At 40.9% G+C, this 24,884-nt stretch overlaps 2 protein-coding genes and 1 non-coding gene across 10 annotated transcripts in view; 2 read left to right on the forward strand and 1 right to left on the reverse strand.

Annotated features, from left to right (window-relative positions):
• The window catches only part of FILIP1 (filamin A interacting protein 1), a 124,227-nt gene extending 116,415 nt beyond the window's left edge, over nt 1-7,812 (forward strand). For 6 of the 8 annotated variants that reach the window (XM_015859040.3, XM_015859039.3, XM_085543732.1 and 3 more), the window contains one exon: nt 5,445-6,256. Coding sequence is in view for 2 of the 8 variants with exons in the window: in XM_032443719.2 (XP_032299610.2) it covers nt 5,445-5,485 (41 nt within the window). In the remaining 6 variants the exon portion in view is untranslated. Of the gene's footprint in view, nt 1-5,444 lie in introns of all 8 variants that reach the window. The other 2 variants (XM_032443719.2, XM_085543737.1) reach the window with 1 other exon arrangement.
• Nucleotides 7,813-10,035: 2,223 nt separating this feature from the next.
• TRNAG-UCC (transfer RNA glycine (anticodon UCC)) lies at nt 10,036-10,107 on the reverse strand. Its single transcript has one exon. It is a non-coding gene; the product is annotated as a tRNA-Gly (tRNA).
• Nucleotides 10,108-11,906: 1,799 nt separating this feature from the next.
• On the forward strand, nt 11,907-24,580 carry CDC50A (cell division cycle 50 P4-ATPase accessory subunit A). Its single transcript, XM_015859047.2, has 7 exons — nt 11,907-12,192; nt 17,756-17,872; nt 18,520-18,627; nt 19,132-19,219; nt 19,597-19,740; nt 20,801-21,007; nt 23,093-24,580. Exons 1-7 carry the CDS (start codon nt 11,929-11,931, stop codon nt 23,284-23,286), a joined length of 1,122 nt encoding a protein of 373 aa, XP_015714533.2. The 5' UTR covers nt 11,907-11,928; the 3' UTR covers nt 23,287-24,580.
• Nucleotides 24,581-24,884: the final 304 nt, after the last annotated feature.

Raw genomic sequence — 24,884 nt, forward strand, 5'->3', positions numbered from 1 at the left:
TTATTTTTCCTGGGGACAGCACACACAAAAAAAGAGCTTTTGCTCCATAGTCAACCCAGCAGAATTCCAGAGGGTTGGAATCAGGCAGCTAGTTTGACTGTTAGCTACAGATATGTACTTAGTTGTACTTAGCACTTCTAACATGTTCTGATTGAGCTGAGATTTTTGATTTGTAAAGGCAGAAAGAATGTAAGATAATTATACTTTTAAATATTATTATTGTTATTTTAAAAAAGGAAAGCCTGTAGTTTAGAAGTCTTCAAAGTTGAGGCGTAACTGTCTTTATCTTACTGGAATTTCTTCTGAATCTGAAGACTGTATTTTTAGTGACTGCTGTAGAGTTCTCTGTTCAGTAGGTCAGCCCCAAAGGGTGATTTAGACAACCGAGTCTAAGTACAGTCCATAATGCTCCAGCTCAGCTCCCAGCTTTCCTGGTATTGTTTGAGCACCAGAGACGCCCTGAAGATCCACCTGAAGTTCTGCCACTGCACTGGCCTACTGGTGTTGTAGCCCAACTAGCAGTGCAAGCTCTGAACCTATCTGAAATCCATACTCTAGGTATTCATGTCTCCTCAAGACATCAAATCAACAATAAAGCCACAATTTCACAGTCACTTAAAGTCAGGACAATAACCAGCCAACGGAATCAGAAGTTGTAGTCTTGTCTTTGGCAATTCCAACCCAAGATAATACTGACTTCCATCTGGTTGGCCCAAGAGTTGGCACAAGTGTTAGAACTTACCTGGACAACTGATCTGAACTGAAAAGAATCTGGCAACAGACAAAAAGTCTAATTTTAACCTAGCCAAGGTGCAAGTTCTTGGGCAAGAAAAAGAAAGGGAGAAGGTGTGGGAAACCAGTAGCTGTTTTAAAGTGGTTGTAGAATCATTAACGTCTCCTAATAGATCACATATCACAGGGATACATAATAGTGCTACTTATTTTAACAAGCTTTTGATTGAACCTGTTCTTCAAAGACATGACTCAGGACCCTCTTCTCAGCAGTTCTTGAGGTAATTCCAATCAGCTCCACCAAATTCAGCAAGCAATGACAGCTGAGGGACTGACAACGGCATTCTTGTTCCTTTCTGTAAAGGCTGTGCTGTTCTGCATGGGGGAGTTCAGTATTCATTGAGCAGAAACAGGAGAATGGTTGAGTGATCAGGATATTGAAGTAGGGGGGAAGTCCTCCCAGATTCTGGTCCCTGTTCCAAAGGCTGCTTTTAAGTCTGGTCTTCTGTGAAAAGAAGGCTACTAAGATGAAATGTCTGTGTTCATCCATCCGACCTCTGTTGATGAATAACATTGAACACATCCACCAGTTTCAGCCAAACCTGACAAAACAACAGAGGTCCCCAGAATAAGAAGTTCTTCAAGTTTAATGAAAAGGGTGACTGAGAAGAGGAGCAAGACCTTAGCAGAACCCCACCGTGTGAAAGAATGCAACATGAGCTCACCTTCAAGCAGCATCAAAGAACAAACACAAGAGAGTGATGTCACAAATGCCACAAGGGCAAGACTTGTTCAGACCTCAGATTTTACTAGGCACCAAAGGATCAAGCTGTCAGACATAAATGCATAGGAAATTAATCAAGCCTTTACTTACAGGGCTTCTTTATGTGTATTTTACCATGAGTGAGTTAAAGTGCAGAAAACCAGCTTCCTCTGCCCAGGTGATCATCGGGAATTACTCTTGTTCATTCCTTCTCTCCCTTCCCTTCTTCCCTGTCTTGACTTTTTCAATGAAGTGGAACAGATTCAATAGCAAAATGCACTCAACTCAGAATAACAGTGATAAATACAGTGGTCTTTGAAAGCAAGGAGGTACAGATTTGAATCCCATCAGACACAAGCAAAATCTGAACCTATAGTAGTATTATGAAATACTACTCTTAACAAGGACTATCCGTGTAAGAAGTGAAAATTTCCATTTCTTTTAAACACTTCAGTGTCAAATGGAGAATGCCTTGTTGTGGCTGACTGCATAGCCATACAAGCCATAGTGATAATTCCAGCCCATATGGCTCAGGTAGAGCGGCAGGAGAACAGGAAAGGTGTCAACCTACTCATGAGAAGATACAGATCAGCATACAGTGATGTGTGAGATTTTGGTTGTAGACCCGTAACAAAGTTTTCTGCTGCATTCTCGAGATTAGAACCTGTCACCTGAATGCTGTTACATGGATATTGCTAATGTGGTCACTAGCAGAGCAATGTTTGCATAAATATGACTGAAAATGAGGGAGAACAGAACTTCATCTCTAATGTCTATAGGAGCTCTCTCATATTGTTAAACAGACTAAGTAAACAGTAGAAGGAAAACAGAGATTCTTATTTATTTTGGGCATCTTTTTTTTTTTTTTTTTTTTTTTTTTTTCTTTTATGGCACCCATTAATGTGATTTCAAAAAGCACAAAACACTTCGTGACTCTTTTTCATGTGCCCACAGAATATACATCACCATAGCAATTAGTCGCATGTGAGTAATCTCTGAAGTCACGTGAATATGTTGATTCATGCCAATTAGATGCCAAATCACGTTACTGCTTGAAATGTGCTACATGTGTTCTAAAACGTGTTCAATATTTACCCAAACATTTTCTGATTCTGATCAGAAGCTGAAAGTCACGTCTTTAAAGAAGCAATCTACCATCCTGAGGTGTTTCAGGTGCTTGGCATAATCTGCAGCAGTTGGGACAATTTTCAGACCAATTATATGTTCCTATCACACATCAGTGGCCGACTTCATTGAATCTGTTTGAAACCTGTAGTTTTCTGGCAGCAGTTTCTGTGAGCTCATCTTTTGAACTTGTTTTCATTTAGGGGGATGTTTTTCTCCCCTGCGTCAGTGTGAGTTACCCTCTTTCCCTTAATTCTGACTGAGTGCACTCTGACATACCTCTATCCAACTTTTCTCACTGAAGATGTTAACTTCACTTTTAATCTCCATTATTACCTACACTGCCCTTGCAAAGCTTTTTCGAGGATGCAACGAGGATTAACTACTCTCAAATTGAGAGCTGTCAGCTCTGATATCAGGTACAAAATCATTCAGGTACAGATCATTCAGGTATGAATGGTTCCTCACTTTAAGAACTCTTTTGCAACAGGCTTATAAAAATAGAGATACCAATAGATGATTCGCTTCTCTTCACTTGGATGTGCAACTCTATGTATCATTTGATGTTATTATTTGTATATATTGTACAAAGAAATTAAACTTTACATACGTACATTAAACATATATTAAAATGTCAGTCAATGTGCTTCATTATGAGAATTGGTATTTTTGATAGGCCAGTCGCTAATGATGTGTTTGCCTGAGATATTCCAGCTTACACTGAGAGACTGAAACCAGAATGATCATTTTCTGTTACCTTTGTTCTCTTTTCCTGCCATTAGAATAAATTCAGTTGCGTTTAAGTGAATTGATAGCTCCTTGAAATGTTCAGACCTAAAAGCCTAGAAAAATGTATATAATGATATCCTATGAATATCATATTCCTACAGAACTGTGACAAAATCTGTCCTACTGTAGTTTCAGTTTAATAACTGTTTGAATACCTCTTCTAGTAACTACAGTATGTTTGAGCAACCTGGCCTTAAGGGAGGTGTTCCTGCCTATAGCAGGTGATTGGAACTAAATGATCTTAAAGATCCCTTCCAACCCAAACTATTCTGTGATTTTATGTACATAATGCATATATATACATATTATACATAACAATGTAATGCAAACTAAATTGTTAGGGAAACAAAAACAAACAACAACTTAGTCCATGCATAGAAACAAGTGTGAGAAAATAACGAACAAATAAATACAAGAACTGGAAATTATTTAATATTTTTCCGACTTTCTTTACAAATCATTATATTTAGTCTGTAGGAGGACAGCTGATTTGGAAACCCACTGTATTTTTGCTGTTCATTCAGTATCGAGCCTTCACAAGGAAGGTGCTATTTTCTACAGCCCATTCAATTTTTAGAATTTTGTTATTAAAGTATGAATAAATAGATCATGTCCAAATTGATTATTAAGGAAAAGTGTTTCTTATAGAATTCACGTGGCTCCCATTGACATGAATGGGAGATTTCATTCGATTTTATAATCTGATATTAAATGCAGCTTTTTGCGTAGCATTCCTTAAGAACTTGAAGTTAGAGAACAGCTCTGCTTGTAATTCTTCTTGCTGTCATTTGCTGTTCTTCAGTCTTCGTTGCTTGAATTTCTGAGAATAAGCGCATGTATATTCCTGAAAATCATTTGTGAACGTAAATGATATAAAAATGAAACGCTTTAATGCGGGAAAATCTATGACTTCATTTGCCACACCGTACTTCCTTGGGTGTTGCCTCAGCCGGGCTTTTCTGGGTCAACACACGTAAGAAAAACCTAACTGGAATCTGCCATCTAGTGGCAACATTCTGGCATAACGAGTACACAAAATGCAGTGATATTCTAATGTAACTTGCTTAAACTCCTTTCAAATATCAAAGCAATCAAAGGCGAAGAGTCAACAGAAATGCCCAAGAGGATAATGGAGCGGTTAGTGCAATTTCTAGTGCTGCAGACTTGTTGAAAAATCTTCAGGCTACTAAGAGAGGAAAGAATCTTTAACAAAACCAACAGCATTTCAATTCAGAAAATGAGCATTTATGAAAGCATATTACTGTACTTCTTGTTAGCATCGGTGCTGTTATATTATTTGAAATGGGTAAAATACCTCTTTTAATAGAGGTATTTAGATAGCTAAATTCTTCTGTTAGAAATTGCCTGTCAGAGCAGTATATTAAATAGAAAAACTGAAGACCAAGCTGTGAGCCAGCCTTTCAAAAGGACCTAGAAATTAATCAGAGAGCTCTCGTGTTACACTCAGAGCAAAACTAAACTGTGCCTTTCAAAGAGAAGGCAAATAATACTTCCTTTTTCATACTGTGGCTGGAATTTATCTTCCAGGCAATAGCAAAATTCAGCAGACTTGCTGAATAAAAGCAGCATCAGTTTCTAAGGAAAATGCAATTAAAAACAAATGACCACATACCTCTTTCTCATCCCTGCTTTAGAATTGCCAGCAGGTTTTCGATGGTTTTGCTCAGATAGATAGGATTCAAGATACCCAACTTCAAATTGTCCTCCGCAGGACTCAGGTGTGGGGCTGAGCCTTAGTGTTCCTGTGGTTCAATTTATTCAGCCATGTTATTCTTCCTTTCCAAGGGATGGATTTGACAGTGAAGAGGGAGCCAAGAGCCCTAGCATGGTACTAGTTAGGTTTCCCACTGCAGCATTAAACAGGGCAGTATTTACCAAACAGTGATGTTAGAGATTGTCTGCAAGGTATTTCCAGAAGAAAAATTCTTCGCTAATGTCATTGTTCTTCATGATAGTAACTTGTAATTTGTTTCCAGTTTCATAAAACCAAATGTTTTGCTCTCTTTTCTTTTAGAGAGTGTCATCATTCACCAGTTACGCATGAGCTCTAGATGAGTTACCACCCCAATATACTCTCTGTGTGCACTACCCTCCTAACCAGTTGGATGGATCACTGTAGAAGCCCTCTGCCATCAACACCAGGGTCACTTGTGCTACTGATTATTCATGGGAGTATTTATTGCTTCCATTAGATTTGATGTATTCTGTCTTGATAGAGCTTTAAGAACTAAGAAACTGTTTTGATACAGCCAGAGGGAGAGAAGCAGTCTTTCTGCCAGCTGAATCTCACTTTTATTTGCAAAGCCTAAGGCACGTGCTTGATTTTGTTTGCCATATAATTTATTTTTTTAATATACTTTGTAAAGTACTTGTCCCAAAGTTGCAATTCCTGTTGTCCGTGGTGCGTTTCTTTGTAGAATACACTGTTAAATCTGCCATCTGATATTTTTGTAGTAGAGTGAATGTAAAGAAAGGAAAAAATAAATTCAACGGGATTTTCTGTTTAAAAGGAAAAAATACTCAGCGCAATTTTTTTTGCCAGCGTATCATTCTGTGAGACTAAATACTCCGATGACTGCTGTATGGAATTCGTACTATTGCATTATATTTCTTGCACTGTGTGATGGTTTGGCATCAAATTAAGTATAAAGGCCAATGCCTTGAAATACAACTAGATTTACTCATTTTAGACAACGTAAGCCAGTTTTTAAAGCTGTGATGTTTTTCTATATAGTGTATGTTTTTACTTATGCCTGTACCAAAAAAAAAAAAAGTTGATTTTCATTACACTGTAACTAATAAATCTTCACAACTATGCAAATGTAATCAAGTGTTTCCATTTGAAATTGATTTCCTGAAGTTGGCAGTATTTGCTTATGTCTTTGCTTGCAGGGAAGCTTTGGAAGTTAATTTTTCTGACTGCTTTCCACTGTGGTATCACAGTGATGTGCACAGTCAAACTGGTTCTAATATTGTTTGTGATACAAAGAGGGATCTATCGCTGCGTGCTTAATGACATCATTGTTTCTAACCTGGTGCTCTCACTGCTTTGGCAGATACGTTTGCTTGACGTGATCAGACTATTCAGTGTAAGACTAATAGAACTGAATGAATGAGATGCCATGTGGTGAACTGTGCATTTTACACTGGCAGCTTTTCAAATAGCACCCAGAGAGCTCTGTGGCAGCTATACTTAAAATGATGTTTGAAGGAACGACACATAAAGCTGGATACAACCCCTGCAGGTTGAGGTGGTGGTGTTTTTTTTCTTACGTGGTTCATAATTAATTATTTTTAATCTAAGTCGTTGGCACATATTTAAAACACTACAGCTATTTACATTGTAGAAGCTACCGGGATAAACTGGTTTTTAGAAGAGAAAACAATATTGCTTTCAGGAGATGCAAAGTGGATGCCAGAAAAAGTGCGTTAACTCAGGGTCCCACTGAGAAGAGTAGGCCGGCTACCTTTGAAGCTGGAATAGCACAGTGGTATGTAGTCAGTTTGATCTTCATGGTTTGGTTTGCTTGCCAATCATGGGAGCTGTTGGCTCTTCTTGATATGAGCTCCGTATCAAGTACTGAAATTCTAGAGAGCCAGGATATTCTGTAATCTGGATGTACTTTTGTGGAGCTGATCTGCACTGTGAGGAGTTAGCTGATATGCCAGGGAGCTACTGGATACTCTAAACAAAACAAATGCTGTTTCTGCTTGCAAAATTCATTTCCTGGTATAGCTTTTGACTACACCAGAGCTTCAGCTGGTACACCGTGCTTGTTAAGGAGGCTTGTGGTGGCTTTTTGTTTGTTTTGTTTTGTTTTCACAGCTGATAATATGTGCCAATAAACACAGCAGTGTCTGTAAGCAGTATTTTAGAGTGAGTTCAATATTCCAGCTTTCATAGAGTAAAAAATTCAGGTAAAGCACGTTTACTGTGTGCCACATTTCAACTTACTGTGCAGTAGAACGAATGTAGTACTGACCAAAACCTCCTATTTTCCAAGCATTGCTTGTGAATTAAGAACTATCCATGAGTTCACCAGGAATGAAAGTGCCAGCGGTTTGAAAGTGACACTGACAGGCCTGAAGTGAACTTTTACTTATGGGTAAAATTTAAGTACAATCATACTTCAAAGTTGAGTCTGATTGGTTGGATATTAGGTTTGATTAGGTCTGAGTCTGATTAGAGAAGGAATTCCAATCAAGGGATAAACTATTTTTCCTTGTCTAGATTTTCATTTAAAGCTGATTCAGTATGAGTGTATGCATAAGCTGTCCCCTGTTGTTTTATGATTCCTAAGCAAATACACAGACATTTACGGCTTTGCAAATGCATTAAGTTTTTAAGGTTTTAAAAAATAAAGATTTGTTTAAAGCATTAATACAGTCGTGTTGTACTTGAAGTCATTTAGATTTTAATGTGTGGTAATGAACTGCAGCGCTCTAAAGGAGAATAGCAACCCTGATCACAAAAGATTATTGCTGACATACACTATTGCATCAACGATACTAGTTTATGCAGATAGAATAATAATTCTTCTTCTGACACTTTGCAGGAAGCAAAGTGTTTCATTAAGGCATCCAGTCAGTCAAGTTCACACATGCAAAGGGTGCTCTGACAGGTGTATTTCATCTTATGCAGTTATGTTCCTGCCCATTTTGCACATTACCAAATCTGGATTTGAATCTAAAACAAATTAAGAAAGTGCATTAGCCACATAATTGGCCGATACTCAGGGGACACTCAGGAAGAAAGGTAATAATGTAGATTAAAAATGGGATTCATTTCTACAGTTATTGCTGTTACAAAAGAAGTGATCATGAAGTGCTTTCATATTAAGACAAAGCAGAGGCCACTTTGGACTATGGATAGCAGTAACTTTTAAACAATGGAAAAATCAGTGAATGATCTGCGTTTCCTATAAAATACTATTATTGCCTACAAAGGTTTGAAAACCCTATTTTAGTATAACTACAGGTGATAAAAAATGACATCTATTAGAAAATCTGGCATATTTTGACTTCTATAAAAGACTCTATTACACTGCGCTTTCCATTTGCCTCATTGTGAAAACCAGTTGGACACAAAGAGGAGATAAAACTTGCTGTTTTGTAGAACAATCTGTGACGTAGGAAAGATGACAGAAATAGAAAATGGAGGTTACTGCCCTGAATACTCCACTTTCTACTGTGAAATGCTCCATTTTAGCTCTTCCTCTGAACAGTAACATTTAGTTTGATGTTGAAGGCTTTACACTTAATGCTTTTTTTTTTCCTATGTAGATTTGCTAACTGAATTGATCTGTTTGGCAGTTTTATTAGCCTTAATTGACTATTCTCTGTATAAGAGGTTATAACAGCATGAAGTTTTATTCCATTCAATTTTACTTTAAAGAGCATCAATTTTTTTTTTTTTTTTTCTAGAAATAAGAAGATGATGTGATAGAGTAAGTGCCAGAAGATGGTTTAGGGAGACGTGATGAAATATGATTAAAAGTAAATACCAATTGATGGTCTTTTAGATTAACTACAGTACGGTCATTTTTGTAATATCTGTGCAGATTTAATAAGACTGGAATCAGCTTATTGTCCATCAGGACCCGCTAGTCCTTCTCTGCAGGGCTGCTCTCACTGAGTCTGTACTCGTACCTGGTATTGCCTCAACCCGAGTGCAATGCCATGCACTTGGCCTTGCTGAACCTCATTAGGTTCTCATGTACCTGCTTTTAGAGCTTGCCCACGTCCCACCCTTCTATTGCATAAACTGCACCACTCAGCTTGGTGTCATCAGCAAACTTCCCCACCAGGATGAGAGCCTGTGAGCATGATATCTCTTGCAGCTGAAGCAAGAAGGAGGCCTCGATCAGGTGGCCTGTAGTAGATCTCGACCACCAGATACCCAGTCTCTAGTTTTAACCCACAAGCTCTCATCCTGTTTTTGACTGTTTCTCAGAGACAGCTCCTTGCAGTCTATCCACTTCTTAACACAGAAGGCAACTCCCCCACCCCTCCTACCTCACCTATCCCTTCTAAAGAGCTCATAGCCCTCAAACATGGCATTCCAGTTATGTGAGTCATCCCACCACGTTTCCATGACTGCAATAAGACAGCAGATTTCCAATTGCTCCATAGTGTCCAATTCCTCTTGCTTATTTCCCATGTTGAGTGCATTACTACCGAGGCACTTCAGCTGGATTTTTGGCCACGTTACCTTCTGGGCAGAGCCCTCTCAAAACCTCCTGGGATAAATCTGTGATTTTCCCCACCATTGCCTCCTGAAGTGACAGCGTTCCCTGAGTCTTCTCTGTTGCTCAGCAGTACATTCAGGCCCTTCCACCATTAAATCTAGCTTAAAATCCTGGTGATGAGCCATACCAGCTCACTGCCAAGCATATTTCAACCCCTCCTGCTCAGTTGTGTCCTATCCTACATCAGCTTTCCCAGTTTAAGGTCTGTCTTAGATCACACCACCCAAAGCCCTGGGCACGACATCAATCACGCACCCATTCCATTCATTCAACCAGTCTGTTCTTGTCCTCCTGCCTGGATCCCAGTTCTCCAACCAAAAGGACCGGAGAGAACACTGCCTAAAAAAAAACCTGGGATGCGTTGGCCGGGAATCGAACCCGGGTCAACTGCTTGGAAGGCAGCTATGCTCACCACTATACCACCAACGCAGCTGCCAGAATGAAGGCCTAATAAATCTGTTCACCTTCCCACACATTAAAAAGGAACATTACAAATGTGTATTTTTATTAGGAGTTCTTGTTCTGTATCTGTTTTTCTTACGACTGCACACAAATCAATCTGAAGTGCACTATACTGCACAGCATCTCAGTGTAAAACTTCATTACTGTGAACTTCGTAGGTAGTAGTTGCTTGGATATAAATGAATTGCCTTAATATAAACCTGTGCAATAACATTCAACTGAGAGCAGGCAATAAGGTAAAACAGAGAGATAACAGAAGCACAGAATTACTGATGTTGGAAAACACCTCTATGATCATCTAGTGCAACCACCCACCTACCACCAATATCACCCACTAAGCTGAGTCCCCTAGTACCACATTTATCCTTTCCTTCAACACCTCCAGGAACAGTGACTCCACCACTTCCCTGGGCAGCCTGTTCCAATGCAGTTCAATCCACTCTTTCTGAACAGAAATTCTTCCTAACAGGCAATGTGAACCTTCCCTGCTGCAACTTGAGGTCATTCCCTCCATCTTATTGCTACTGCCTGGGAGAAGAGACTGCCAAACACCTTGCCACAACATCCATCCAGGTGACTCTAGAAAGCAATAAGGTCTTCCCCAAGCCTCCTTTTCTTCAGATGGAAAAATCTCAGCTCCCTCAGCTGCTCCCTGTGCTCAAGATTCATCTCCAGTTTAGTTGCCCTTAAATAATGAAGTATTAAAGCTAATATTCTTTATTTCTCTAAAGAACAGAAGTAAGTTTCCCCAAGGGCTGACAGCTTGTACCCACTGTAACCACCTGCTGACAGAAGCAGAAGGTGTATTTAGTTCTCACACCACAAGACAGCAGGATCCATCTGATGAACTCTGTGCCAAAGTTCCCAGCACCAGTCCAATGGGGACTGCAAAACGTGGTGCCCTGTGGTGTCTTTGCACAGATGGAGGGATGCCTTTCCATCAGGCTTCTGTGGTGGCTGCACTGAGCTGATCTTTCATTGATGGAGGCTATGAAGATGCTGGCTGTCCAGGAGGTGACAGGGTGGCATAGAGGGCATGTGATTCCCTCTAGGTACTGGAGCAGGTCCAGAGAAGGGCAATGAGGCTTGTGAAGGGTTTGGAGAATCAGCCCTACAAGGAGAGGCTGAGGGAGCTGGGGCTGTTTAGTCTGGGGAAAAGGAGGCTGAGGGGAAACCTTATTGCTTTCTTCCAGTACCTGAAAGGTGCTTACAGTGAGAGTGGGGCAGGTCTCTTCTCACTGGTGACAAGTGACAGGACGAGGGGAAATGGCCTCAAGTTGCGCCTGGGCAAGTTTAGGTTGGATATTAGAGAGAACTTCTTTACAGAAAGGGTAGTCAGGTACTGGAATAGGCTCCCCAGGGAGGTGGTTGAATCGCCATCCCTGGATGTGTGTAAGAGCCGTTTGGATGTGGTGCTCAGGGATATGATTTAGTGTAGGGTTCTTAGAGTTAGGGTACTGGTTAGGCTGCGGTTGGACTCGATGATCTTCAAGGTCCTTTCCAACCTGGGGAATTCTATGATTCTATGACGCTTTCCCCTGAGTAGACAATGCGCATGCGCTGTGCGCTCCGGCCAGGCGGAAGGATACAATGAGGCCCAGCCGCCGCTCTTCCCCTGAGCATGCGCAGCTCCGTCACAGCCGTTTCCTGTCCACCGGACGCCACTGTTACGTCATCAACAGCGCGCCTTTCAACAGCGCGCCCTCCCCCGAGAGCGCAGGCGCGGCGTCCGTGGGTCACGTGTTGTGTGGGCGGGCGGGGCTGCCGGCGGTGTGGGCGGGCGGCGCCATGGCGGTCAACTACAGCGCCAAGGAGGAAGCGGACGGGCACCCCGCGGGCGGAGGGACGGGCGGCGTGGCCGCGGCGGGAGGCGGCGGAGCGGTGAAGACCCGCAAGCCGGATAACACGGCGTTCAAACAGCAGCGCCTGCCCGCCTGGCAGCCCATCCTGACGGCGGGCACGGTGCTGCCGGCCTTCTTCATCATCGGCCTCATCTTCATCCCCATCGGTATCGGCATCTTCGTCACCTCCAACAACATCCGCGAGTTCGAGGTGAGCGGGGAACGGGTCTACCCGCAGTGTGGGGCATTGGGAAGGGAGGGAGGAAGCGGGAGGGGACAGCTGTGTCGGGAGGAGGTTGGGAAACAGAGTCATAGAATCACAGAATGACCCGGGTTGGAAGGGACCTCAAGGATCATGTAGTTCCAACCCCCCTGCCTGGCAGGGCCACCAAACATACACCTTTACTAGATCAGGTTGCCCAGGGCCCCGTCCAACCTGGTCTTGAACACCTCCAAGGACGGGGCATCCACAACCTCCCTGGGCAGCCTGTTCCAGGGCCTAACCACTCTCCTAGTGAAGAACTTCCCCCTAACATCCAACCTAAATCTTCCCTCTTTCAACTTAAAACCATTTCCCCGTGTCCTGCTATTATCAGTGGAAGAGTCCCAGGAACTAAAATTCCTGTCAAGGAAATGCCGAAGTGGAGGGGGAAATAGAAGACTGAAGCATGTTGTGCCATGTCTGGATGCTGCGTTTAAGCTTCTCACCTGGAAGCTGCAGGGATTTGCACGTCTGGACATTGGCACTGGCACTTCAGAGCACACTGCTCTGTTTGCAACACGCCGGCTGTCTGTGCCACCTTACAGCCCTCTTGAAGGTGGTTCAGATGCCTGTTTTCAACAGGATACTAGATTGATAAGCGTTAAAAGAAAAAGTGGGCTAATGCTTTTTTTAATGGTTATGTTTAAGACAGTCATTTGTCTATTAAAGTAACATGCGGTCTTATGCTGATATTACGAGCAATGTGTATTTATCCAAATATATTTACCGTATCTTTTCATTCTGATTGGATCTGGGTTGATCCTTAAGGATGACAACTTCATAGAATCATAGAACTACCCAGGTTGGAAAAGACCTTGAAGATCATCAAGTCCAACCGCAGCCTAACCAGAACCGTAACTCTAAAACCCTACACTAAATCATAACCCTGAGCACCACATCCAAACGGCTCTTAAACTCATCCAGGGATGGCGATTCAACCACCTCCCTGGGGAGCCTATTCCAGTGCTTAACTATTCTTTCCATAAAGAAGTTCTTCCTAATATCCAACATAAACTTGCCCTGGCGCAACTTGATCAGAGTTTCCTCTGAGTCCAGAGCTGTAAATGAAGTTCAGGTTGGATGTTAGGAAGAACTTCTCTGGGCGGGTGGTCAGGGGCTGGAATGGGCTGCACAGGGAGCTGGCAGAGTTACCGTCCTTGGAGCAGTTCAAGAAATGTTTAGATGCAGTACTAAGGGATGTAGTTTAGTGGGGAAATGGTGGTGGTTAGGTGCATGATTGGACTACATGATCGTAGGGATCTTTTCTAACCTTAATGGTTCCATGACTCCTTGTGGCCCTGTCATTGCTGTATGTATATTCACTGGAACAGGTTGCCCAAGGAGGCTGTGGATGCCCCATGCCTGGAGTTATTCAAGGCCAGGCTGGATGTGGCTGTGGGCAGCCTGGTCTGGTGGTTGGTGACCCTGCACATAGCAATGGGGTTGAAACCAGATGATCATTGTGGTACTTCTCAACCCAGCCTATTCTGTGGTTCTGTGAAGCGTTAAACACTGTGTCTGCTTAGCAGCTCACTTACATACTGCTGTAAAGCTCAAGCAGGAGCCACAAGGCATCTGCTCCATCCTAAAGTGTACAGTTAGTGCGACTAACACTGCCCTACACAGATAAACTGCATCCGTGAAGCAGCGTTGGCCACTTACATTTGGAAATGTAATAGCAGGTCTTCTGTCTCTTCTGGTTTCAAGGTATAGGAAAAATTGTACTTTGTTTTTTGTCAAGTGTGTTTGTCGCTTGTGTTATCCATCTCCCCTTGGTTGGATTTTATTGTTCTGGGAATAGGGTTTGTGAGTTCTGTGAGTCTGATGCTGTGATCAAACAGTTCAGGTATACAAGTAAAAGGAGGAAGCTTGTGTTCTGTTCTTTGATCCTAATGCTTTTCTGTGAAGCGTTTTAATACAGAAATAGTGGAGGGGGGGATAGTGTGTGTGTGCACATCTACCTCAGATCCTGGCCTGGTGCTCTGGCTTTTCTTAGTAACCTCCAGATGTTATTCCCAGAGAGCCATTGATGTAACTGGGAGACGAGGCTTCTAAAAGCGAGGTGCGGTGACTAAGCTCATTTAAAATTGTAGCTGGGGGAGGAAGCAGAGCTACTTATTTACACCCACCTCAGACAATAGCCTGCTCGTGAGCTGCCTCTGTGTATAGCAGCCTGAAAGCCTGGTGTATTGTAACTGAATCGGGTGTATAATTGATGTCCCCAAATACATATTTGTGTACGGTTCATATTATCCCTATTCCTGTACCGGAACTTGATGCTGCAGCCTCTGAGAACTGCACTGTTATTATGTGAGCGCAAGCAGTGAGATGTGGCCTTTCCATTGATTTCCTTTAGAAGCTCTCTTGAATTTAAATGTGGAAGATGTCCAAAATCTGAAAGTGTCTGAAGATTATGGGTTGGTTTTTGTGTGTGCACTGGTTGTTCTCTATCCTTTTCTCACTGTTTCAAAGCGGGAAATGGTTCATTTGAGTGAAATATGAGGAAAAAGCTTCAGAAGTGTCTATTTTCTGCTTTATATTGTTGAAGAAGGCCAATGTGGGCCTGTTTTTTCTGGTTTGTTTTTAGAATTCATAAGAACTGTTGACAGCACGTTAAGATGTGATATACATTGAGCAATGTCTGGGATACTGAGTGAACAGGAAGCACATCCCAGTGCTGTGATTGCTGCTGTGAATTGTTTAACAGTAATTAAGACCAGACCCAAAGGCACTGCTAGGAATGAGGAACTGAGATGAGGTGCGTGACTGTCGTGTGCATCTTCAGTGCCGTGTGTGGTTCTAGTTGCCCAATCATCAAAATGATGGGAAACATAGTGAAATCTGCAGAGATGGATATAGAGGGATTAAAAAAAAAAAAAAAAAGAAAAACAGACTGATTGGATGCCTTTTATTACAGGAAGTGGCCAAGGATAGTAATTGCAGGTCCAGAGCAGAGGAGCTGAGGGGAGGCCTGATGGCGGCTGCAGCTCCTCACAGGGAGCAGAAGGGCAGCGCTGAGCTCTGCTCTGTGTGACAGCGACAGGGCCCAAGGGAACGGCATGGAGCTGTGAGGGAGGGGCAGCTGGGGGTGAGGGACAGGGGCTGCACCATAGGGTGGTGGGCATGGAACAGGTTGCCCGAGGCAGTGGGCACAGCCCTGAGCTGTCACAGTTCGTGGGTGCTGTGTGGAGCTAGGAGTTGGACTTGGTGATTCTTATGGGTCTCTCCAACTCAGGATAGTCTGATTCGTTAGTAGCATCCAGTTGTAACAGCTGTGAAGCCTACAAAGACCACAGGTGGTTTGGAGAATGTGTATGCACAATAGCTGTGTTATTTCTGCGCAACAGAAACAAGTGAGCTGAGAAGGACATCAACAAACTGAACGGCCATTGGGCCAGGAGTTACCAGCTCCCTTTGAGTCTGTAGCCTCTTGTTGCTGTTGCTTTCTGAAGCCCTGGTGCTGGGTTTCTGCCCTGGCTCCATGCATCAGTTCTTGTGTTCTTGAAGCAGTGGTTTCATTATTTGTCAAGTGATGAAGACATACCTGTATCACTTTCACTCAGTTGTCAATGGAACATAACAAGTAATGTGTTCTTCATGTAAGTGAAATTTTTATATCTTGCTGGTCCCTGTTCTGCAGCTGGACCAAGCCCTGAAGGAGTGCTGAGGCAGAGCTACTTAATAAAGAATCGTAGAATGGCCTGGGTTGAAAAAGACCACAATGACCATCTAGTTCCAACCCCCTGCTATGTGCAGGGTTGCCAACCATCAGACCAGGCTGCCCAGAGCCACATCCAGCCTGGCCTTGAATGCCTCCAGGAATGGGGCATCCACAACCTCCTTGGGCAACCTGTTCCAGTGCGTCACCACCCTCTGTAAAACCTCTTCCTGATATCCAACCTAAACCTCCTCTGTCTTACTTTAAACTAATTCCCCCTTGTCCTATCACTGTCCACCCTCATAAACAGCCATTTGCCCTCCTGCTTATAAGCTTCTTTCAAGTACTGAAAGTCAAATATTTACTTCAGCATAAATGCAGTATCTCATTTAGTGAGAGGCAAAGCTTTCCCTCACCAAACAGCTCTTGAATCCGACTTATTTTAGCTGGGCTTGTCAGAGGAAGGTTTCATCTGTCAGCAGTCTGGCAGCAGATCACAGATCTCTGAAATGCCTTTGCTGAAAAAAGAGCTGCAGCTCTTAACAGATATCAAAGAACCTATGGGAGGGAGACCTTGAAGAAGATCCAGAAAGAAACAGGCTTCAATTGTTCCTTGAACCTTGAAACCGCTTGTTTAATTTACCCTTAATGTGGATTTTTGGGCAGATTACTGAGAATCAGAATGATTTATAATGTTTGACCACAGCTGTAAATCAGAAGATACCATTGCAGCAGTCTTTCATAAAGCTGAGCAGGATTTGTAGCTCAGAGCACTTTGTTTTGGTAACTTGTCGCGTGTTGCCCTGATCTGAGTTCTGTTACTAAGTAGGAAGCTCCTTTTAAGTGCAGAAATAATAGTTCATAAACAGATGGAATCTTTCTCCTACATACGGAGCTAACCTGCCGAACCCAAAGCAGTTATTTCCTTCCGCTTGTATCCTGCAGCTACGCAGGAGAGAGTCAATCAAGTGACTTCTGTTGGCAAAGGCTATAGGATGAGAGCCCCAGGTGCTCAGGATACATTGTGTATCGTAAAGGTGGCCCAAATGTGCAGATTTCAGGTAATTTTTTTTGTTTTTGTTGCTGAACTATTAAAGACAGATCCTTGATAAGCTACATAAACAGTGATTGTCTTTCTTTTTCATCTGGTATTTTACTGTTTTTGGCATTTGTGTCTTCACCTTCCCTGTTTTAGGAGAGCTCTCGAGTGCCCAGGGAGGTTGTGGATGCCCCGTCCTTGGAGGTGTTCAAGACCAGGTTGGACGGGGCCCTGGGCAACCTGATCTAGTAAATGTGTATGTTTGGTGGCCCTGCCAGGCAGGGGGGTTGGAACTACATGATCCTTGAGGTCCCTTCCAACCCGGGTCATTCTGTGATTCATTAAGCAGTCTTTGAAAAATTGACGGAGTGCCTAAACACAGGCAGTAAATAAAGTTTTCTTAGGCAAAGCTTTTTTTCTTTTTTAATATCTATGTAGGCTTTTAAAAATGAGACTTCTCTGGAAAGCATGTAGCAGCTTAGATCTGCTTGTTATATACTGAGCGTGTTTGGTGGTGCCTTGAGTATCTGCTCAGTATGTTTTGTTGGGTTGTTTTGTTTGCTTTTTCTCTCCTTCTGCAGCATTAAATGGCCCACACTGGTGCCGGATTTGTCTGAGGCTGGAACAGAACATGTAGTCAGAATCACAAAATAGTTTGGGTTAGAAGGGACCATGAGATCATCAAACAGAGCTTTTGGAACTGAGATGTAGTAATACTGCAAAATAAATGCCACACCGATTTCTCTGACTTATTAATCAATTTTCTTTGCTTTCCCACTCTAAATTAATGTGGATATTTTTTTTTTCTCTTATAGATTGATTATACAGGAATAGAGCCTTCCAGTCCCTGCAACAAGTGTTTAAATGTGTCCTGGGATAGCACACCGCCTTGTACCTGCACAATCAATTTCACACTGGAACATTCATTTGAGGTACGTAACCTTGCATGCAAAGTGAAATGAGATGTGCTGATGTGGTTTATTTTGTAAGTGATAGGAAAATTGCATTCTCACAGCCTTACTTTGTGTCTGCCTTGAAGGATTATTTCTAGTATTCCTATGAACTTGGATTTGATGGCTGTGTGTCTTTTCATTAGCAGAGATTAGATGGTTTTTAGTGCCTCTCTATCTGGAATTGCAGTATTAAGTGGGACACGTGTCTTTTACACATCTGGATTTACTGTCTGTGTCCTAGGTGGGCGTCATATACTTGACATGTAGATAAGCTATTCCTGCACAACTTAAACTGAGTTCAGCAGGAAGCAGCAGCACTAGATGCAAGCTTTGAGGCACATAATGAGGCTTATGTGCTTGGTGTTGGACAAGGTAAGTATTGGGATAGTACTGATGAATATCCTGCTGCTGGTTTATGGCATGTTGATATTGTTTGACTTCAGGATGCCAGCTTTTGTTGGGATAGTATTGTGTGTATTCAGTACAAAGAGAGTCTTTGAGCATCACTACTGTGAGTGTTACTATAAAGTAAATACAATTTAAGAGGTTGGATTTCCAGGTTTCAGTTAACCAGCATGTTTGTGTGTTTTATTGACCTGTTGTGTAAATCAAAACCCCTCTTGTAGAGTAACGTCTTCATGTATTACGGACTTTCCAACTTCTATCAAAACCACCGTCGCTATGTGAAATCTCGAGATGACAGCCAACTCAACGGAGACAACAGCTCATTACTTGTAGGTATTCGAGCTTTGATATTTACAGATACTAATAGGCAATGAACAGCTGACTTGCATAAGTTATCACAGGGCAGAATAACTAGTTTAATAATAATGTAGCTGTAGAATTTTTGTATTCAACAAACAATAAGGTATTCATATTTTTTATTAAAAATAATAAACGTTCTTTTATTTATTAAATTATTAATTCTTTTATTTATTAAAAATAAATAACGTTCCAGTTAGAACATTTTTTTTCCCCTCTTAACAGTTTCCAAGCACGGTCTTAATTTTACAATGACCATCATGGGTTTTTTGACTTTATTCATATTTTATCAAGAATATTTTCCTGCTTGTAAAGAAAAAAATCAATCATATCGATTAGCAATGAATGCTGAAGTATATGTAAATAAACTCACTCCTGAGAATATTTTGTAGTAAGTGTGAGCTGTGTACGTGTGTGAAGTACTAAAGTATAAACTAGCACAGACTGATCTGCCTTTTTTTCTTTCTAACTGTCAGAATCCAAGTAAGGAATGTGAGCCTTACCGCACCAATGAGGATAAACCCATTGCTCCCTGTGGGGCTATCGCCAACAGTATGTTTAATGGTACGGTAACACTTCTGAGTTTAGCACTGAGGTGTTTTTGCATTGTGTATTCTTTGTGCTGATGCTTTATTCTGGGTATTATTGTGGATTGTTTTGTTTTGAATTAACACACCTTAATTGTTTGGAATGTTGAGATTAAAATACCATTAATAGCACACAAGGGATTGAAACATCTGTTGTGAGTGGCTGTTATGGCTGTGGAATAAAGATGCTATACATGTATAACGCACTGCTCTGTATGTGTGTGGATTATTACTGAACAGTTCTTGATTGTGGCAGTTTGTTTTTCCTGTAGATAATTATTTTACTGCCTATCGGGATCATTCATCTAATAAAAGCCACTCTTATCTGGTCTTCCAATTTGATTTTCCCCATAGATACATTGGAATTGTACCACATCGAAAATGACACAAGGACCGCTATTACTTTGATTAAAAAAGGCATTGCGTGGTGGACAGATAAAAATGTGAAGTTCAGGAATCCTACGGGAGATGGAAAGAATTTAACTGCGCTCTTCCAAGGTAAGAAATGTGTGAAATTTTAAGAACAAAAGATTTCAAACACATTGATTGCCATGGACTTCACCTCAATGGTGACACTGTAGTGAACATGTTAAATATATTGTTCTATGAAGAAGTCCAAGCTAAGGACTACTCTGCTTTCTGGAAGAGTTGTCTGTTAACAGTGGATGCTGCAAATTTAATGCAGAACTAATATAATTTTTTTCTAAATTCACTGTAGTTATGTAACATGTAAAAATAGAACCTGGGCTTATTTCCTGTTTAATCTTTCTGAAGTTTCATGAAAGCTCTTTCTGTCAGTTGCTTGGCATCAGATTAGTTTTGCCTTAGCAACTAATCCAATTTGTTAAGATGGTGAAAAGATTCCTGGCTTAAGTGATATTTCAATTACTTGTTGCCGTTTGGGATCTTGAAATATCAAATCAAATTCTGATAAATAAATATATTTACATTTATATATGTATTAAATAGCTCTTGATAACTTTTTATGCCTTGAATACTGAGAAAATCTTCGTTAAGTGCAGTGCTATAATGCGTGGTTTTAACTTCAGAAGAAATCCTGTGATTATTTAACCAAACTGTGTGAAATTTTCTTTTTTAATGTTTCTACTGGTAGATCTTGCAGTGCTTTTTAAAATCTGATTATTTGTGATCAGATTAACTGATTTCTCTCAGTTATAAGGTTAAATGTAGTTAAGTACAGTCTGGTAAGTCGGAGTTTCTTTGACAAAGTCTAAAAGCAGTTTTCCTTCTGGGCTTTTGGGTCTGTGTGTATATGTAAGATAGAAAATAGCTCTAGGTTTAGCCTGATATGTCTTGCTTGCTTAGTCACAGCCAAGTGACCTTACCAAAGTGATGTTACCCTTGCAAAGGCAGATGCCATACTCTAACGTTCCTGAGCAGTTCAGTAATCTTGCAGTAGCAATGAGCCAGCCTGGCTCTTTGTACTGCTCAGGATTCACTGCATGTTTTTTATGATACTAGAATGAATTTTGGTGATCCAGTGCTTCATTTAGCCCTGTGTTTGAAATGCTTTATTGTTGTTTTTGTTTAATCTTAGGTACAACAAAACCAGTCAACTGGCCCAAACCAGTGTATATGCTGGACTCTGAGCCTGACAACAATGGCTTTATCAATGAAGACTTTATCGTGTGGATGCGTACTGCTGCTCTGCCAACATTTCGTAAGCTGTATCGTCTCATTGAGAGGAAGAGTAACTTACAGCCTACCTTACAGGCTGGAAAATATTCTTTGGATATCACGTACAGTATCCTTTGAAAATGCCCTTAAAAACTCCTTAGAACACTGTCTGGGTTACGTGGGTGGACTTTTAAGGAAGGTTAATTCAAATGAGACTTTATAATTACTGTCTTCTGCGTATAGTTTATAGAACTAACTTATGTTTGTTCTGTTAAGATCATGAAATTCAGTTCCGTAGCTTCATAAACGGAAATGACTGGGTCATCTTGACTTCAGAATGGCCACCTGAAGCATGGAGTTGTCTGAGCTAGTTATGCTAAAATAAGAAGTAGCTCTAATTAAAAACCAAAATCCATTGTTCTAGGAAAGAGAGAAAGCTTTCTTTGATGCATAGGAGGGATGTGACAGTCTGCAAAAACCATGTTCCTGTCTCATGCAATCACTCAGACTTGTGGTATGTCTGTTGGCTATACCATATAGAAAGTCACAACGAATTTACTATATTATAGAAGTTGACTTTATGGTGAAGGTTTTGCCAAGGTGACTTTCTTAGAATCATAGAGTCACTCAGGTTGGGAAGGACCTTGAAGATCATCAAGTCCAACCATGACCTAACCATGCTACCCTAACTAACAGCCCTCTGCTAAGTCATGACCCTGAGCACCACATCCAAATGGTTTTGAAACACATCCAGGGATGGTCACTCAACCATCTCCCTGGGGAGCCTATTCCAGTACTTAACAACCCTTTCTTTAAAGAAGTTTTCCCTGATATCCAACCTAAACTTATTTGGTGCAACTTGAGGCCATTTCCCCTCATCCCGTCACCAGGGAGATCAAGTATCTTTTTGAGAATATTATTCTTTAGAAATGTAGGATTTTACCTCTTGTGTTTCATTTTTAACTTAAAGCACATCACACTTGCCTGATGACGAGGGTGGAGGGAGAAAAACACAATGCTGCGGAGTCAGCTGGATCTTCAGATACAATCTAATACAGGAATGACTTGTAAATTTGTAGCCTTATTGCAAGTTTTTTCACTTAGGCTCATATTCTTTAATGTAAATACAGTTTTAATCATAATTTTCTTAAACTATTGTGTAGCTCTCATAGAACTGCATTATGTATTTAATGAGGATGAAAATATTATTTGGATTTTTTTTTTGTTTCTGTTTTCAGAGATCACAAAATGGGGGGACAAAAAAAAAAACAACGGCACCCCAGTCTTCTAAAGAGGCCTTTGTGAGATTATAAATTAATCTCAGGGAAGATTTCAGTGCAAAATTTGCCAGCAAGCAAACAAAGGACACTAGTCTAGACACTAGTGTCTTCTCAGTATGCTTGAGTGCTTAGAGGGGTATGGTCAGCCTCATTCACCCTTAGTCTCACACAGCTTGTTCACATATGTGGCTTCTTGCAGTCCCTGCTGCCTGCTTCAAGGGATTGAGGCTGCAGTCTTTGCATGGGAGCATTTTCATGTGATAATTTTTTTGGGTAGATACAGAAGCAGACAGACTGCAGTCTAACAGGAAGATGTGTAGGCATAGTTCAGGTGATGCTTTGCTTGAGCTGTTAATTTAGAGGTGAAGAGCTCAGAATTTAGAGGCCAGAGCTGTGGATCAGGTGCACATCTGTCATTCCTTTTTGGGCACACAAAAGATGAGGTAGTTATGTAGGAGACTAGAGGAGGCAGGTTGTCATAGTTACTGAATTCTTAAAACTCGAAAGCTCCTGAAGATCATTAAAGTACTCACTGCAGTATTTTTCTTCCCTGCAAAACAGAGAGTGCGTGTAAAAAAGAGTCTATTTATTATTTATCTATTTATTCACTAGGAAAAACTAAAATACAGATTTCAATTCCTCAGTGTATTTTCTTCATTTTATTGAAGTTCCTTTCAAAGGCCCATGAAACTGCATTTACATTCCATTTACAAAGTGAATAACCCCTGTGGCATTTTTCTTGGAGTAGTTGACTGTGCCCAAGTTAATCTTTGCTTAAAAGAACAGCTACTTTGAAGCTACTTTGAATATTCAAAGATGGTTGTGTCGGGAGCCTGAGTCAGATAATCCAACATGTTAGTGTGACTGATTAAGTTAGGTTTGGAAATGCACTTCATGTTTCTTGTTTTCCTATATTCCTTGTTTTCTCTCAGATTACCCCGTGCACAGTTTTGATGGACGAAAAAGAATGATCCTAAGCACAATCTCATGGATGGGAGGCAAAAACCCCTTCCTGGGCATTGCGTACATCACTGTTGGGTCCATATGCTTCTTCTTAGGAGTTGTATTGCTGATCATCCATCACAAATATGGAAATAGAAACACCAGTGCAGACATTCCCAATTAAAGTCGCGTTTTGAAAGCAACTATGCTGCATGTGCATCAAGGCCAGTCCAGAACGGACCCAGCTGTTGGAAGATAAATCTCTGCTAATGTCACTTCTGGGGCTGGGTATATAATTTTATCTAAAGATCTCCTTTCCCCCTTGCTCTGGATTAACTCTCAGAATGACGGGTATACAATTAGCTGTATTGATTGTATCTCTGCATTTGTCAGAAACAGTTTTCTGATGTTTGCCTCTGGCTGGGCAGGCCATTTGATGCATGTAGCTCCGGTTCCCTTGATGCATCTGCTGCTTGTCATGTGCTGTGTAACGTCAGTATGATTCAGTACATACAGATTGTGGAGAAGACTGTTGTAAGATACCATGTAAATTGTTCATTTAGCAGAATTTGAGTGTCAGTGCTTTTGAAAGGAAAAGGCAAGTCTTAAGTGTTTTTTTCAATTTATTGTCTTGTGTGCATGGACTCTTACATTTCTGGATGAGATTTTAATATATTTATATTAGCAGTTAAATGTTCTTTCCTGTGTCCTACCCACCTTTGTTACGTTAGATTCTTTAAGTGCAGTGCAAATTGCAACACATGGAATTCCTGTTAATAGTTGCAACAAATGTGCCTGGCCAGTAAAACGGCATTCTATAAAGGCATCGGGAAACCTATTTGTTCATTATCTCTATGAGTTCCTCTTAAATTTTGTTCTAAACTGAGAGATGTTTGTTGCAGGTAGAACCTGCTGTTTTGTTGTTCTCTTTGCTTTAAGTTATATCCAGTTTTCCTGATGTGCTTTGCTGGTTTTGCTTTTTAAAGAGTACCTCCATGCAGTAAGCAAGATGAATCTAAAATGTCTGTTCAAGTCACAGACTTGAGTGAATTCCTTTCACTAAGAGTTTCTTGAAACATGTATTCTGCTGAGCAGGCTTTGTTGTAAAGGAAATCTCACGTTCTGTTTCCTTATATGGAGTAGATGCCACAATAAATTCTTGCAGTGTTGAGATACTGAACTGTAGAAATTGAGAAGCTGAGATGACAGTGATCTTTGTTATTCCAGTGCAGCTTATGTTTGCAGTGAAACCTAATTGAAATATTGCAGTTAGAAGCAGTGAGGTTTAGTGTCATAAACAGCAGAAGGGTTCACTTCTAGGTTAATTTGAAGCTAGCTAATCTATAAAATACTATCTGACTTCTTTTTAGATGATGCACAGAAATTGTAATGTATATGGTGGAGATCACTCTATATGCAACTAGCTTCGTAAGTACTGAGTGTATTAAAAAGACCTAATAAATTCTGCAAACCATTTATTAAGAGATTTTACTTTCTTCTTGAACGTGCATTTATTTTCATCTGGGTGAAAAGCCATTCTCATGAAGAATGAATGCGTTTTAAGCAAGTTGTATTTCTCAGTTACAAAAAAATCAATGTAACATCTACAGCCATCTTTATACAACACTGTATTAACCTAGCACATAAATGCAAAACTATATTTAGTCAATTACTTGTGTAATGTTTTTCAGCTTGCGGTTTACGTGTTTAGGTCTGCATACACTGCAGGATGAAGCAGTGTTTCCATGGTGCTGGCTTTCTGTATAAGCTCATAATTTGCTT

The sequence above is a fragment of the Coturnix japonica genome, chromosome 3 (genome assembly GCF_054131305.1).
Source record: "Coturnix japonica strain WE chromosome 3, WE-NBRP24, whole genome shotgun sequence".
In the NCBI taxonomy this organism is placed as follows: domain Eukaryota; kingdom Metazoa; phylum Chordata; class Aves; order Galliformes; family Phasianidae; genus Coturnix; species Coturnix japonica.